The sequence below is a fragment of the Toxotes jaculatrix genome, chromosome 13 (genome assembly GCF_017976425.1).
Source record: "Toxotes jaculatrix isolate fToxJac2 chromosome 13, fToxJac2.pri, whole genome shotgun sequence".
Lineage (NCBI taxonomy): Eukaryota > Metazoa > Chordata > Actinopteri > Toxotidae > Toxotes > Toxotes jaculatrix.
The window spans coordinates 9169253-9185646 of NC_054406.1; the positions used below are offsets into that span (position 1 = coordinate 9169253).

A 16394-nucleotide genomic window follows, 5' to 3' on the forward strand; every position below is an offset into this window, starting at 1 on the left:
CACTTAAGTTTAGTTTTAACTGTGAGAAAACTTTGCCTTGGTGGGTTCTGATTTAGAAGATTCAGGTCTTGGCTCAAAGCACCACCTAATCTTTCAGGACTTAGTTAAGTAACATTAGTCACAGCAATCTGAATGTGTAGGTATGACAGTCTGTCACATATGCAACAGACTGTGGATTGTTGTGCTAGTATAGTATTTTTAAGGTCTAATTCACTTGTTAACTTACTTACTAAGTTAAGATTAAGCTTTTTAGGAAAATTAATGAATCATTTCGTCTATAAAATGTATAAAAAAGTTGCAGATCTTATCATTTTTCCCAAGTCTAAGATGACATCCTCATATACCTTTGTTTTGTTTGTCAAAAACCCAGACAATAATAATCGACAGTGATATAAACACAGGAAAATGGCAAATGCTCAAGATGAGAAGCTTGATGATTGACGTAAATGATTAATTAATTGTCAGCATTGTTGCAAATTAATTTTCAGTCAATCAACAAATTGATTCATCACCTAATTGTTTCCCTTATTAACATGCTGTAAGACATTGTACAACATAATCATATCAAACGTGAAACCTGCTTAGTTTAATATATATATTTAGTATAATTTTGTTTTTTACACAACAGCAATGTGGCTTCTTTAATGTACAGATGTCTTTAATGTATAAATGTAGCTCCAAACTGCTATAGCCTGCCTTTCTCAACACTGTCGGGCCATGTGCTGTCCACCCCCAGCCAATTCTGTGAATTCTATGAATTGATCGCACAGCATGTCCCTGACCCTGCTGTCAGTTGGAAAAAATAGACAAACTGCTGAACTCACATGAAGCAAAGACAGCAACCTCGCACAAACGCACTAAAAAGTCACAGTCTCACATCCACAACGCCGGCCCCCTGTAGAGAGCACAGTGTCAGTGGTAAAGGTGTGATTTTCACAGCAGTCTCCTCAGTCCAAAGCCAGCCAACCTGACAGTCAGTTAGTTTGCTAATTGGTCTCATACTGTGAAGCTTACTACAGGACTTCATTGTAAGAATTAACATACGTCACAGATGTTACCTTGTATTGTGCCATCTCGCACAGTAAAGCCCTCTCTGTGCTGTATACACTGCCATAATGCACTCAGAACTGTTCGTGAGTGCGAGCATCAGCAGCAATCAGAAGTGGAAAGCAATGAATGAAACTACTCTGACGACTATAAACCATCCAACATGAATCAGAGAGGGAGGATAATTCTTTACATAACCTGACAGGTATAATTGGCCTCATCCAAAAGCACTTAACAGCAGGAAATAATCATTTCATTTAACTTCATGATGATACTTTTTAATCACTGATAATGAGCCCGCTATTGGTTAGTTGCAGTCTGACAGCTGGTGGTGCTGTCATTAAAGGTGAAATATGCTCATGACATTGCACTGAGAGCCTGGCCTGCCATTTGACAGATAACTTCCTGTCTACCTTGTGTGGTAATTGTGTAACTTTTCATAAATGCCAGGCCAATGCTAGTGACAAAGCTAAAGCCAAGGTCTAATTCAAAGTCTACACCAGGATTCGCATTTGTTATTCTTATGATCTGATGCCAGTTCAATCAATATTTATGAACTTGAGCATCCCAAAGCAAAAAGAAGAGAGCCGGGGCTTTGAACTGTGTTGTTATTGAGAGGGAAAAAAGACGCTGCTCTTTTGTAAGTTCACTGTAATCTGACTTTGTGGAGGTTTTATATCTAAATGAGCTTTGTGACATTGTAGTTCAGATTGTTTTAAGAAGGAATATGGGTCCGTATTCATGTGCAATCACTCTGGGCGCTGGCATTTTGTCATACAATGTCCATCTCCATATGCAGTCAATGGAGCAGCTCCAGGTTTTGTCTCATAAATATCATCATATTGTTTCTAGCCTCAGAGAAACCATTTCATGACCACAAATAGCCATTTAACTGTCACATATGACTGCAATAACTTATTCAAAATATCTTTTAGGTTGACTCCTTATCTCCTGTTGTCCTATAAAGAACGATGAAGTCCATTTCTTTATGGGTCTTCAGTCTCTGAGTACGCCTTCTGTGATAATAGTTTTCTCTTTGTTTTTCCGAAGGGATGGTCCAGACCAGTCTTCTCCGCAGATTGGCCAGTTTAGTGGGAACACAGCTCTGGAGTCTGTCTACTCAACCTCCAACATAATCCTCATCAAATTCCACTCCGACTTCTCTGGAGCAGGTTTCTTTGTCTTAAGCTACCACGGTAAGACCGTAACAATATTATCAAAGTCACAGAGTTGTCATATCATATCATTGACTGTGTAAGTGCAACACATCACTTGATCGTGTCCATTCAGTTACAAATGCTGTCCTCGTTAAGTCTTTTCCCTGCAGTCGGCTTTGTTTTCCTGAGTTAAAGTGGTAAAACTATAATGCTATGATTAGTTGTGGCTGCAGTGTTGGCATCGATCTGTTTGTGTTAGTTTCTCTTCATCTTCATCCTCATTAGGTTCCACTCAGACCTGCTTTCTCTGACTCAGTCTGACTCATGAAGTTTGGTCTTCCACTGGCACTTTTCACTTTCTGATCGAAGCCGGCTTCTCTGTCACAACCTGCCACAGTCATGATATATTAGTCACAGTGGTGCTATTGATAGTTTTAATATCATCAGTTACATTGGTATTAGCAGCAATGTAGAAAGGTCCTCTTTGGAGTTACTTTTCAATTTAGATTTCAACATTTTGTGGCTTTTAATGCTCTGATTTGATCTTTAAGTGTACAGAGGCATTTTTGAATGCCACATTTCCAGCTACTGTGTATATCCAGTTATTTTAAATGATAGCAGTTGAGCTTACAAATGAGTCATAAATACTTAAGCATAGCGTGGGATATGTGATTCAGGTTTTGGTGGTATTGAAGCCCTTTTTTCAGGTCTCACTTGCTTGGTTATAGAATTAGTAGACAGTTGGTTTTTTGTTGAAATACATTAATGAAATACTATAAAAATGCTTCATCAGTGATCAATGGAAGGAATAAAATACACTAAAAGTGAGCAGTTCTGATATTTCTCCAATTGCTGATTTCTTGAATCCAGCACCTCACTTCTTGTCCTTTGGTACTGCCGTTTACGGTAGCAATCAATTTTTTTTGCTGCTGTTGAAGGGAAAGTAGCATTGTTAAAATATAAGAAACTTTCAACAACTTTTCTACAACTAAAAAGTGAATTAATCTCAACTTAACCTATGTGTGAACATCAATCTTGTCTTGTCGTCCCTGTTTACCTGCAGTTAAAACTTCCTTTGCTCACCAGAATTGCTATCAGATTTAAACAAAATACTTAAATTGCTTTAACTTTCAGCCACACAAGAACAGAACAATTTAAAGAAAAACAAACTTAAATTTGCTTTAATTGGTCCTGCAGTCATGAAACTAATTCATCATTAAAAAGCAAAAAGTGAACCTGCAGTTCAACAAAACAATTAGATTTTTTTGATACAGTGGCCTCAGTGAAGTTTTGTACATTAGGGAGTCTGTCTTCACACAATGGTATGGGAGTATTTTTTCTTACGCACTTATGTTTAAGATGAAAAACATCCCCAACCGTCTTTCTGCCTGTCTGTCTGTCTGAAAACATCAGTAGCCTCTGTCTTTTTTGACTACTATCATGCTAGTGTTCCAATGCCCCAATTATGCATATATATACATACATATATTTATATAAACTATATAGATATATTTCAAACCAAAAACCAAAACAACAGCTGTGTATAGTATATAAATAAGTAACTTGCGCACATGTAAGACATCCTCATAAAGTTTAGCAGCAGGGTAATATGTGACATTTACCTTCTATAAGTTTATTTTCTATTTTTGTAACTTTTAAATGTAGTGTCCACAGTTTAGGGTATTTATCAGGTATGTCTTTCTTTTTTTCCTTTTCTTTTGCTTTAAGAGAAAGATAACAGGGGTTCCTAAAGGCTGAGAAAATAGTTAATCTGACAGCCATCATAAAATATTGTCATCAAGCTAAAAAATGCTGTTTTTCTCAAAGAAGCCCTATATTTTGGCAATGCGATATTTTCACAAGGCAATAAAGAAAATACTTGTCATATTCCTCATTCTTGTCAGAATAGTTTAGTTCCTGAAAAGTTGCCTTTTTGGATGAGGTTTTAGTTTGACAGAATGATTCTAATGAGTCGAACTTTCTTTACTCTTTTCTCTTTTTACCTTTCACGACACAGTTTGTCATTTGGTCTCTCTCTCACACACTATATCTGTGTATATATATATGTATGTGCATACCCTTCAGCTTTCTCCCTCATGAAGCTTATATTTGCTTCTTTCGAAAAAAGTTTCTGTTCACTGCTCTTTAGTGAAAGCATGTCAAGTTGTTTTTTTTTCTTCTTTTTTTTTTTTGAGCAGACTCCCCTTTTTCAGACAGATGACACGTTGTTAATGAATTTCTGTTGGCAGGTTTTAACCGTCAGCTGTCACACTCACACAGGAACACTAGGCTACCATCTGATGGATTCAAGTTTATTTTCAATTTCTGTTTTATTGGAGGATGTACAGCAGAGAGTGACAGGGAAGATGGATAAGAGGGAGATGGGATGACATGTAAGGCAGTGGTTGTTAGCATTGTTTTGTCACTTCAGTTTTATTAGACAAAAACAAGAAAGACAGGCAAGAGTGAGAGGTAGGTAGCCACAATGTGAGCATGTAGTACGCCCTATTTGTTAGTCTGGAGAAGACATAAATTCTTAGTTAATAAATGCAGAGAGAATAAGCACCACTCCTGACAGATTTGCCACAGCAGGAACTTGTCACAATAAGAGACAAATTTTCTACATTTCTTCTTTCAGTGTCCTTTAGTGACACAGCTGAAATTCAGAATGTCACAGTTTGCATCTGAGACAGCTGCTAAAGTGCAGTTTTGGTTTGAAATGCCAAATAAACCCCAAAGGAAGCATCAATCCACTGTTTGGGGCTGTTTGTCAGTGTCATTGTCCTTCTATTTATTTATCTCTGAGTCAAGGTTCTGAATGCCAGCGCCTCCCATACAGAAATGAGGACCGTACAGTGGTGGATAATGTTGTCATGGACGTGAGACCGAGAAAGCCAATGTGACATGAATGTGGAAGTAGCTATAAAAAAAAAAAAATGCTCTCGCCGCTTAGTGAGATCAATGACTGCTCACACACAAACATACACATGCGCACACATACTGGCACACATACACACACACACACACACACACACACACACACACACAGACCACAGGGCTTTGATATGCATGAGAGCAGCAGATACTATTGGCAGGTCTCATTTTCATAGTCGATTTCATCCTGACTTATAGCCCTCAGCCCTCTCTGCCTCACTCTCCCTTAGTCCTCCCCTCTCTCCGTCTGTATTTTCTGTCTTCCTCTCCCCCTCTCTCTCACTCTCTGTTAGTGAGTGATCTATGGTCATGCAGTAATATTGATTACAGCCTTCAGCTCAGTAGCTGTGAAGTCAGTTGCTTTTTATGATTCAAGGCAGCGCTGTATCTGTATAGCCGGTCTGTTTCTTTTTTTTTTTATCCCATGCTGTGCTGACCACACCATCTGAACTTAAAAAGTGAAGTTAAACTAATAGAACCGAGATTAAATAAAATAAAAGAGAAAACAGACTGTGTCATTGTTTGAGTCACTAAAGATTCCTCACTGCAGCACTCTGGGCAATTGTTACAGACACAGACAACTGGAAGCTTACACAGCAGTGCAGGAAGATCAGCAATTCACATTTGGAACATTCACAGCAAAAAGTGACTTATTACCAGTTTCCAAGTATCCGAAAGTCTTAAATTTTTACCCGTCTTGACAACAAGGTTAGGCTGATTGACCACATTTCTTTTCACACATTCTTCTAAATTGTCCCTCTCTTTGTTCTCTCTCCTCTCCTCTGCTGTGTCTGTTCTCCTAGCCTACCAATTAAGGGTTTGTCAGCCTCCTCCAGAAGTGCCCAATGCTGACATACTGATGGAGGACGGCGAGCTGGAGATAGGTGAGTAGTGTGTCTGCCTCTCATGCCTCTAGACGTGTCATTTTGACAGAGGACTTTTCAGTCGCCAACAAGATAAGAAGAATCATCAAGATCACCATCTAGAATCATTGGTGCTGTGTGATATTTTTCGATGATAAAATTTTGTCTTTTGACTCAAGATTCACAGTATACAGTGGTGGAGGAAATATTCAGATCCTTTAATTAGAAGTAGCAGTACTACATAAAGGAATATTCTAGTACAAGTTAATATTCTGCATTGACAATGTTACCCAAGTAAAAGTAGATAAATATTATTCCTTGATCTTGTTTTCCAGACACTTTCCACTAAGAATAATTTTGTGCCTCCAGGTGACATCATCAGGTACAGATGCCATCCTGGATTCTCATTGGTCGGCAGCGAGATTCTAACCTGTCGCCTAGGAGAAAGGCTACAGATGGATGCACCACCTCCAACATGCCAAGGTGTGTTTATGTCAATGCAAATAGCAAAAAAGTGTTTATAACTGATATTTAAAATAGCTAATGTTGAATAACAAAACTAGTGTGTATTCATTTAACATAACCACTTTCCTCCCTTAATTTTCTATCCATAGTCCAATGCCCCGCACATGATGTGCGATATGACTCGTCTGGTGTCATCCTGAGCCCTGGTTGGCCAGAAAGTTACCCTAACCTCCAAATGTGTTCATGGAGCGTTACAGTAGAGAAAGGCTACAACGTCACCATAACCTTTGAAAGCTTCCACACTGAGAGAGAGTTTGACGTGTTGGAGATTTTTGATGGTATAAAACACACTCAGACACACACAGACACACTCAAAGCTTAAGGTGTTAAGATGTAACTTGATCTCCAGGAGAAAACTTAACGTATAGCCACAAAGTCCCTCACTGTCTCATTTGTTTTTTTGTCTCTTTGTCTTTCTCTCTGGCCCCTCTCCCACTTTTCCTCACTTTATCTTGATCTCTCTCAGGTCCTACAGCCAACAGTCCCACTCTGGCAACGCTGAGCGGTGACCTGCCAACACCCTTTAACCTCACCACCTCTGGCCACCAGTTCCTGGTCCGCTGGTCCTCAGACCATGGCACAAACAAAAAAGGCTTCAAAATTCGCTATGTTGGTGAGTACCAAAGTATGTATCCCAACTTTATTTTACTACTACTTTATACTATTACAATGCATGGGGATAAGGACAGAGGTGGACAGAGACAGACAGAAGGACAGAGGGACATTCTGACTAGACGTGCACTTGGAGGAGCTGTGCCAGCCTCTAAGTTGTGTCAAAGTATGCCTTACAATTTGTTAAACATAATGGAAAAATGAGAAAGTTCCTCAGTTTTGTGGGGAAAACAGGTAATGTACAAGAAAGTAGATGAAAAAAAGAATCAGATTACAGAATCATTAACTTCATCTCAGCTATACAGTTTGTTTCTTCATGTTCAGTATACTTTTCTACTTCGCTTCTGTCTGTCTCCTAAAGCAGGTTAATAAATTGTATTATGGGTTAGTTCTTAACTTTTATTCATTCAAGGAAAGCCTGACGGGCGCAGATGTGGTTTTACAGCAAGCTTTGCATTTAGACAGCCTTGCACCTGGGCCGGCTGAGTATAACTTTAGACTGTTGGACATTAAACACCTTCATCTGGGAAATTGGGACTTGAGTGCTCTATTCAAGGGCATTTCGTGACAGTTGACTGTTTAGTGCACGTATTCACTTCATACCTTCTACTCAGGAGGCTGCTTCTTTAACCTTTTAAAAAAAAAAAAAACGCTCTTCTGTATGATGAATGATATGCTGAATAGTAACAGAAAAGCCTCCCACGACGCTCACACTCAGTAACCCTCTTTGGTTGCTGTGATTAATCTGAGCATCTGCAAGGATTGTTCAACATATGTTGTAAGCCTGCTAATATCAGGGTTCAACAAGAGAAAGTTTTCAGGTCAGCATATGACAGTGTCTTCTGCAAAGTACAAAATGTGCTCAGATTTTAATTATAAAGAGAAATTGTACTCTAATATTACATCAATTTCCTTATGGTTAAGTCTTCTTTTGTTTTAAGAAGAAATTTTATCTTTGTAACTACGTAACTTTGTATATAGTATCATTAAAAATACTAAAAATACTAGAGGGGAAAAGAACCTGAACTGGATCTGATGACATATTGTCATCTGGCTCCTTTGCCTACATGCCAATTCAGTGATATGAGCCCTTTTTGTGGCCATCAGCTTAACTTTTAGAGCTTTTGAAAATAAACTGTGTCAGAGAGCTTTAATTAGAAACCACTGACAAACTGTGAAAAACATTGCTGGCACTGATTCTGTATTTTCAACACAAGGAAAACACAGTAAAAGGAACAAAACTCCCTCACTAACTCTTAAGTAGTGCTTGGTTATTTTGGTTCAAAAACCCACCACACAGATTATACTGGGCCAGTGGCAGACCGGAGGGACATATAAAACAGACTTATCACTAATAAATAAGGCCAGTTAAGAACTTATTGTTGGGTTCTTGCCCAATTTGGAGAGATACAGACCAGGCACATTGCCCAAATCAACATCGTACTGGACCCAGGCCTGGTAGGAACATAATGAAACTGCTGCTGGTAACTTTTCATATGAGATTCTGACATAAATGTATATGGACCTTTTATCTACTGCCATAGACACCAAGACATACAGAGACTACAGCATGCTAATAATATATACAACAGACAAACTTAAACATTGCTTAACTTGTTGCCAGGTTGTTGGCAGCTGCAGCAGGGATCTTGTTTTGTCCACAGCTGCCAATATCGTCTGGAATAAACGTTTAATGTTTCTTGGTGTAAGAATATTTCATAAAATTGCATAAAGCCACAAATGGCTTTGTGGGCAGTGTGTTTGGTAATGCCTTACATTTACTGTAACTCTATTCATTGATTGTTCGATTAAAAAGCTTTACCGAGAGAGCCTTACTGTTTAGTTTATTTGGCATTCATGTGGCTCGTCAGACAGATCCTAATTGGCTGAAAAACACTTGGCTTTTAAGATGTGCAGGAAAGGTATAATCACCATTATGAACGTAGTCATTATTGTTTCTTCTCATAGAATTTTCTGTCTGGTTTAGCTGAAGTAGTGTTTTGAGATATTGTACCCAGAGTGACAACATCCTACTCCTTCTTATGATTCTAATAGCACAGTTTAAAATACACAATCAAAACTATTATTGTGGTCGGTACAAGTGATACTTTAATAACAAACATGACACTTGTGCCATTACTCCATTTTGGATATGCCTCCTGTAGTGTTGTAAATACAGTAGTGACTCATGTTAATTAAAGTTTTGGGAAATTATCGTCTAATCTCTGCAATATCATGACACCAAACTTTAATGTCAGTAACACTAGAACTTTACAAATAATGGACTAATGTTAATGTTTATATTGCACACCTGCATGCGGACATAAACATATTTGTGATACCATAATCTCAGAACTGGTGTGAAGGGACAAATGTCTTATGGATGTATTCAGTAGTTCCATTATAGCAGAAAGTGTTAGTAATGCCATGAAAGTCAGTCTTAATGAATTTCACGAACTTAGAGCTGACTTTCCTTTGCTAATAGTAATGATTCTGTTTTAGTGACACTAAACTCGCTGTGAAGTTATTTCAAATCTTTGTTTTTTAAATTTTCTTTCTTCCACTCCAGCCCTGTACTGCTCCACCCCAGACTCTCCCCTCCACGGCTCCATCTCTTCTCAGACCGGCGGCCATGTCAACAGCGTGGTGCGGTGGGCTTGTGACCGTGGTTACCATCTCATTGGCAATGCCACAGCAACCTGCCGCCGCACATCACTTGGACACCACATGTGGGATTCTCCTGTACCTGCGTGTCAACGTGAGCTTTTTTTAAATTAAGATTTTAGTGGAATGCTAATTGATCTTATAGCCAATAAAGTAATAAGTTTGTTGCCAACTTGACTCATAGAAAATAGAGCTAACACTGATAGAATTGCCAAAATAGATGTATGGAAGAAAATACACCCACTGTAAGTTCCTCCTCCTGACTATAAACCTTGAAAATGCTTTTTTTTTTCTCCTCTGAGTACAATTTATTCTTTTTGCTCCAGAGTAGACACATTCCAGATTCAAGTGAGTAAAACGTCACATGCATTGTTTATAGGAAGGGACTTAAAATATGTGAATGTCACATATAATTTACATCCATTTGGCACATGAAATGAAATGTGCATGATAAAAAACGACTGTTTTTGCGTAACTCATAGTGCCCTTTCTCTCTCCTTCCATCTCTTTATATGTGTATTTCCAGAATATATTACAGTATGTTCTACTAAAACTTGATGAAAGTTTTATGTTGCACCTGCTATTGTCCAATACCACACATAAAATAAGCATAGGAAAGCAGAGCTCGCAGCTGATACTGATAGAAAGTCAAATGAAGGATCTATAGCAGATTGTCGACACTGTGTAATAACACGGTGCATTGCTCTACAAACCAGTCTATTTAAATCCACTGTGGAGCAGCATGTTTGGCAAGATAGATGTATTTTGTTAGAGTTGAGTGGAATTGGATCTTAAGCACCTCTTGATAGTATATTTTTAGTTTGATAGCTTCATTGAAGAAATATGTAAGATTGTTTACAAATATACAATATCCTCAGTGGCTTTGGATCCCCAGAAATATTTCAAACGAAGTACACATCAAATCTGCCCACCTGACAGACATTAGGGCTTCTGTATGCGTCTGTCTGCATGTCGTCTTCTTAACCACAGTGTGTATATGTCCTCCCCTAGCTGTCTCATGCGGGGCACCCAAGGCTCCCATAAACGGTGGCGTTTTAACAGCTGACTACTCTGTCGGAACAAGAGTTTCCTATTTTTGTAACGATGGGTACAGACTCTCCAGTAAAGAACTGACGTCAGCCATCTGTCAGCCTGATGGAACATGGAGCAACCACAATAAGATACCACGATGTTCTGGTTAGTAACACATACATCAGTCAGAGCAGTGGAATATCAACAACATAAATGCCAAATCTGATAGTGTTATTAATTTGGACGTATTAAACGGTAAAACTGCAAATGCAAAAACTCTATAAATATAAATATTAGACACCCCAGAGATTTTCATGTCTTCATTTACAACAAACACAAATTAGAAATATGAAACCCTACATAACCCATAATAATTAATTAAATAATCAATTCATTCATGAGGCTTTATTTCTCTCTTGAAACTCTCTCCATCTCTTTAGTGGTAGTATGTCCCAGCATCGGGTCATTTTCTTTAGAGCACGGCCGCTGGAGGATTGTCAACGGCTCACACTACGAATACAGAACTCGAATCGTGTTCACCTGTGATCCGGGATACTACAGATTAGGCCCTGCCCACATCCAGTGTTTACCCAATGGCGTGTGGAGCTGGAGAAACGAGAGACCCCACTGCCAGAGTGAGTAACTGAGGTGTATTTATCAGTCTTGCATATATTTTATAACAATTTATGGTTAGATGGCTCTGAACAGTAACTTCCAGGACTCCTGGAATCTCCACTGGTCACCTTTATTCCATTAGATTACCTTATGTACTTGTTAATGAATTGTTAATAACACATGTATAGGGAACAGTTTAATTACTTGGTGTGGCTTACATGTGAAAGCTAACAGACCCCATTACAAACATAGAAACAATGAGGTAAAGTGTACACTTACAAAGATTTAATTTCAACATTTCATCCAGCATGGTGACAGCTTAAATCGGTGAGGACCAAAATATAGCTTCCTTAAGAATGCAAACACAAATCACAATTCTTGGTTTGCGCACAAAAATAACTTGGCTGTAAAACTTTGTCATTAGAAAGGTGCTGTTATACAGAATAGGATACAGGTGTCTTAAATGATAATTGAATTAAATCTCATTTGATTTCATTTCATCTGATGATGCCTGATTTACAGAACAAAGAAAAAACAATTTTTTTTCCTGCATGCGCTAACCTGAAAGAGTCGCCTTGACATTTTTAAACTATTATCTGCTATTTTTTTTCTGTTTCCTTGACATTTTGAATCAATGTTATTTTTCCTTAAAGAATTCTGTGACATTTGGATATTTACTGTTATTTTGTTCGAGCAAAAACGCATTTGGCACCAAATTTGTGAGATAAACAACTCGTCTAGACTGGTAGCATTCCTCACTGAAACCAGTGAGCTCTTCCAGCTTCCCAAATTATCTTGTTGTTAAATTTGTGCACAACTGCTTTTAGATTGCTTGTGTCTGACTGTGTGTTTCAGTTATCTCCTGCGGAGAGCTGCCATCTCCACCCTATGGGAAGAAGATTGGTACTCAGACAACATTTGGTGCTACAGCCATCTTTACCTGCGATCCTGGCTTCATGCTGGTGGGGTCAGCTGTCAGAGAGTGCCTGTCATCCGGGCTTTGGAGTGGAACGGAAACGCGATGTTTAGGTATATAACTGCTAGATCTAGTAATGTATTCAAACATACAGTATTTCTAGGCACCGTATGGATGTGAAAGATGTGAATTTTCAAGTCAATCTAATGAGAACAGGTATCAAAAGTAGGTATGTGCCCTACACCTCTCATCTGGCTGCACAGCTGCTTCCCTCTGGCCTCATCCGCCTCACAATCAAAACTATCACACGCAAGCTTCTGCTGTGCACTTCCTAAATTCATTCTGAATGTTCTTTTTTTATATAAGCCGGAAAAAAACAGCTACTTTCTTCTGTCAGTGTGCCAGCCAGAGGTAACAGATGTTATGACATGGTGCTGTCACTTCTCCACGAAACCTCAGTCGAAACAGCGCTTCCCAGAATACTTCACAGGCTGAGGGGGATATGAGATGCATTTTCTAAAGAAAAAGTTCAATGTAACTTAACCCAGACTGATGAGGAGGCATGATTCTGTCAAAAAAATAAATAAATTTAGGCCCCCCACAAAAAAATGCTATAAACAGCATTTTTATTCAATAACTTTTCTTATTATCATTCAAAACAAAACTGGCTTTTACTGTACTTAATTTGCCTATTTAGAATGTAATCCTGCACAGTTTCTAACTAATTTTCTTTCTTCAACACATAACTTTCTGCAACATATTCAATAAAGCAAAGAATGTTATTCACATGAGTAATGCCCTTTAACTCCAGTAATCAACACCTCAAAGACAATATGAAATGGCAGGTGATATGAGGCAACCTTTTCTCTTCTTGTTCTCTTCCCACATCCCTGACTGTCTTTGAATTGTTAGCATTCGCTGACACCAGGGACCCTGCAGGTTTTTATCTACTGTAAAGAATGAAATCAATACTCATTCCAGAGTCTGAGAACAGAAAATACACGTTTCTACTCTTTTTTTTCTAAACGCCTTTTAAAACATCTTGCATTAGCATTGTGCATCAGTCAGACATTTGGGAATGAATCTGATTAGGGGATTTAAGAGGCCCAAATATCTGTTTGGCTAGCTGTCACCAGGTAAAGTCTGATTCTTTAAAAGAACAAGGGCATCTTCATTTAAAAGTTAGATGCTTTGGAAGATATTGCAGAGAACAGTGACGCAGCTGTGGAAATGTTGCAGGGGGTGACTGAGCTGTTCATTGTAATTGAAAGGTGATCCAATTTGTCACAGAGCCTCTGATATTTTGTGAGTCCTTGTTGTTAACCCACTTTTCATGGTGTGTATTTGCTCACAGTCACGTCTTATATATAAAACAGGTTTCAAGCTGCAATTGCCTACTTTTCACACTCTTGCAAAAAAAGTTTCAGCAGATGTTCAAAATTTTAATGTCCCGCATCAAGGCAACAAACTGCCTCTCGAGCCAGCTAAATCCTTAGGGTGTGTTTATAACTCCCAGTCTTGTTTTTGCTGATAGTGTCTTTGTATCCATGAAAATAACCCGCTGAACCCTGGGTACTGAAGCTCATGGGTACAATAAGACTGTAAAGTATAATACAATTCTGAAATATATGCACATCTGCAGGACAACAAAAGTTAGTAAGTAAAAGCAAGTAAATAAAATAGGCACAAGGTAAAACAGAGCAATTTGTTTTCAAAAATTCTTTTAGAATTACGGATACAAGGATGATTTTTTTTTATGTCTATTGGTCTGTTTTTAATGCTTTGTATTGGAGGGCCAAGACCTGGAATTTTAGGGATGGATAACAACTAGATATAGATACTAGTAAAAACTAGTAATGAAGATAGTTTACAACAAGTCAGTACAACAACATTTCACACTGTTACTCTCAGCCTGAGTCCCATGTCCCCCTGTGTTTCTGTCCGTGTCTCTCTTTCAGCTGGTCACTGTGGAATCCCAGAAGGCATTGTGAACGGCCAGGTGATCGGGGAGAACTTTGGTTACCGTGATACGGTCGTGTATCAGTGTCTACCTGGCTTTCGACTAATAGGCTCATCGGTTCGAATCTGTCTCCAAGACAACCAGTGGTCTGGACAGCTGCCCGTCTGTATACGTAAGGAGAACACACATGCACACACATACCTCTAACTAACAAATTAAACTAACAAACCCCTTACTGCATATAATTGTATCCAGGACAACCCGTGGTCTAGACTGCTGCCTCTCTGTTCATCAAAATACAAAGACTCACATACTGACAGCAAAGTTCTCACACATGGTGTGAACTGTAGAAACAGGATGATTCCAAGCCCGCGCTTACACACACACACACGACCGTTCTAAGACAGTCATGTCTCTTAATGTGTTATATCTGCTGATCTATGACTTTTCAACATCTTCTGTTTGTTATGGTAACACAGGCACAATGTGAATGTGGTCCAGTGATAACAAAATACGAATTCAGGAAAATAGAGGAAATTAGCCATTGATTTCTGCAGTCAAAGTGTGTGTGTGTGTGCGTGTGCGTGCGCGTGTGCGCATGCACGTGTACGTGCGTGCTTGCAGAGGATCAATAGCGGGACATAAAATGGACTATGTGGAGTTTTGTGATCAGGATTTGCAAATCTTCTAGCATAGCATAGAGAAATATGTTAAAGAAAAGCCAAAATTGCAGTCAAATTCATTAAGGGTTTTGAAAGATTCTACACCTTGCAAGATATGAAAGTCTTTTCAAATAGAGGAAATTTGGAAATAAAGTTTTGATTAAGTGCTCAGCACTTTCATTTGGATTTTACACTTTTTATTTGACTGTGGAGCTGAAGAATTATTATCATACATCTTGCAAATCACTTTGGAGGCATACCAATGGAAAAACACTGAATGTTTAACAAATTGAGATCTGCTATGTGATACAATATTTTTAATGTGTTGCAGTGGAATTGGCATTGGATTCACCAAGTCCTGTTTGATAAAATCCAATTGTTCTTTTGACATAATAACATGGTTTTCGTTGATAACAGCTGAGAAGAGCAGATGAAATAGATCTTTAGCTTCCGTGAAATTTGAATTAAAAACACATTGATGGTCAATGACAGAAACGTCCTTTACAGTAGCACAAGGTAGACTCAATCGATGGGAAATAACTAAATCAGGGGTGTAGCCTTGGATGTGATGTGATCTAGCACATCATTAAAAAAACACCTGCAGTCATGTCTTTGTTGTGGTTCAGTGATAACAAAAATAAGAATTCAGAGAATACTAACTGGAAACTACCCTTTGGGGTTTGTGCAATTGTGTGTGTGTGTGTGTGTGTGTGCGTGTGCGTGTGTGCGCGCAGTAGAATTATTTAATTAATATAGAAATTGTTTTCTGTCTGTTAATCACAACCTGGTCACAGTGCAGACTGTGAATGAAGAGACAGTGAAAACAAAACATAAACATAAAGTAAAACAAAATTACATTTGAAGCCAGGGTTCTTTGTTATTGCACACCTACAGCATGAAACGTTTGAAGAGCATAGAAGAGCAGTAGAATATCACTCTCAATTAAAAATCCTCCACTGATTTAGTATTCCTATAACATTGTTGGACTCACGATGGACAGTTTAGAAAGCTTATTAAAATTGATACAGTAGAGCCAGAGATGTTGTACTTTTTAGTCTAGTCATTCGTGTTCTTTGTCAAAACCTGCTGCTTACATTACTCACAATGCAACTCGGCTGCCGACGGTTTGGTTGAAGATGCGGGTGTGTCGTGCTAAGTTGTAGCCGATGTGGCCTCGAGCTGTTGGCCTCAAACAGAGATGAGAAGTGGGCTAACTCCACAACTGCAGATTTGTTTTTCTATTTCACACTTGTAGCTTTAGGACTGAGTCAAGTGACTCCACATGAGTCATCCCTTGCTCACCACTATACGACCTCTAAAACGTTGTGATGGTTTCAGATCCCTGATAAAAATCTCTGCAAAAAAAAAAAAAGTTTAAATAGATTTTCTCCTTTTACATATTATGGG

General features: G+C 38.5%; 1 protein-coding gene across 1 annotated transcript in view; it reads left to right on the forward strand.

Moving 5' to 3' along the window:
* The window catches only part of csmd3b (CUB and Sushi multiple domains 3b), a 318235-nt gene that overhangs the window by 273991 nt on the left and 27850 nt on the right, over positions 1 to 16394 (forward strand). The window contains exons 46-55 of the mRNA XM_041053205.1: positions 2098 to 2243; positions 5942 to 6022; positions 6371 to 6484; positions 6616 to 6804; positions 6993 to 7151; positions 9708 to 9896; positions 10814 to 10999; positions 11275 to 11469; positions 12305 to 12478; positions 14324 to 14497. Of these exons, the coding sequence (XP_040909139.1) occupies positions 2098 to 2243; positions 5942 to 6022; positions 6371 to 6484; positions 6616 to 6804; positions 6993 to 7151; positions 9708 to 9896; positions 10814 to 10999; positions 11275 to 11469; positions 12305 to 12478; positions 14324 to 14497 (1607 nt within the window). The remainder of the gene's footprint in view (positions 1 to 2097; positions 2244 to 5941; positions 6023 to 6370; positions 6485 to 6615; positions 6805 to 6992; positions 7152 to 9707; positions 9897 to 10813; positions 11000 to 11274; positions 11470 to 12304; positions 12479 to 14323; positions 14498 to 16394) is intronic.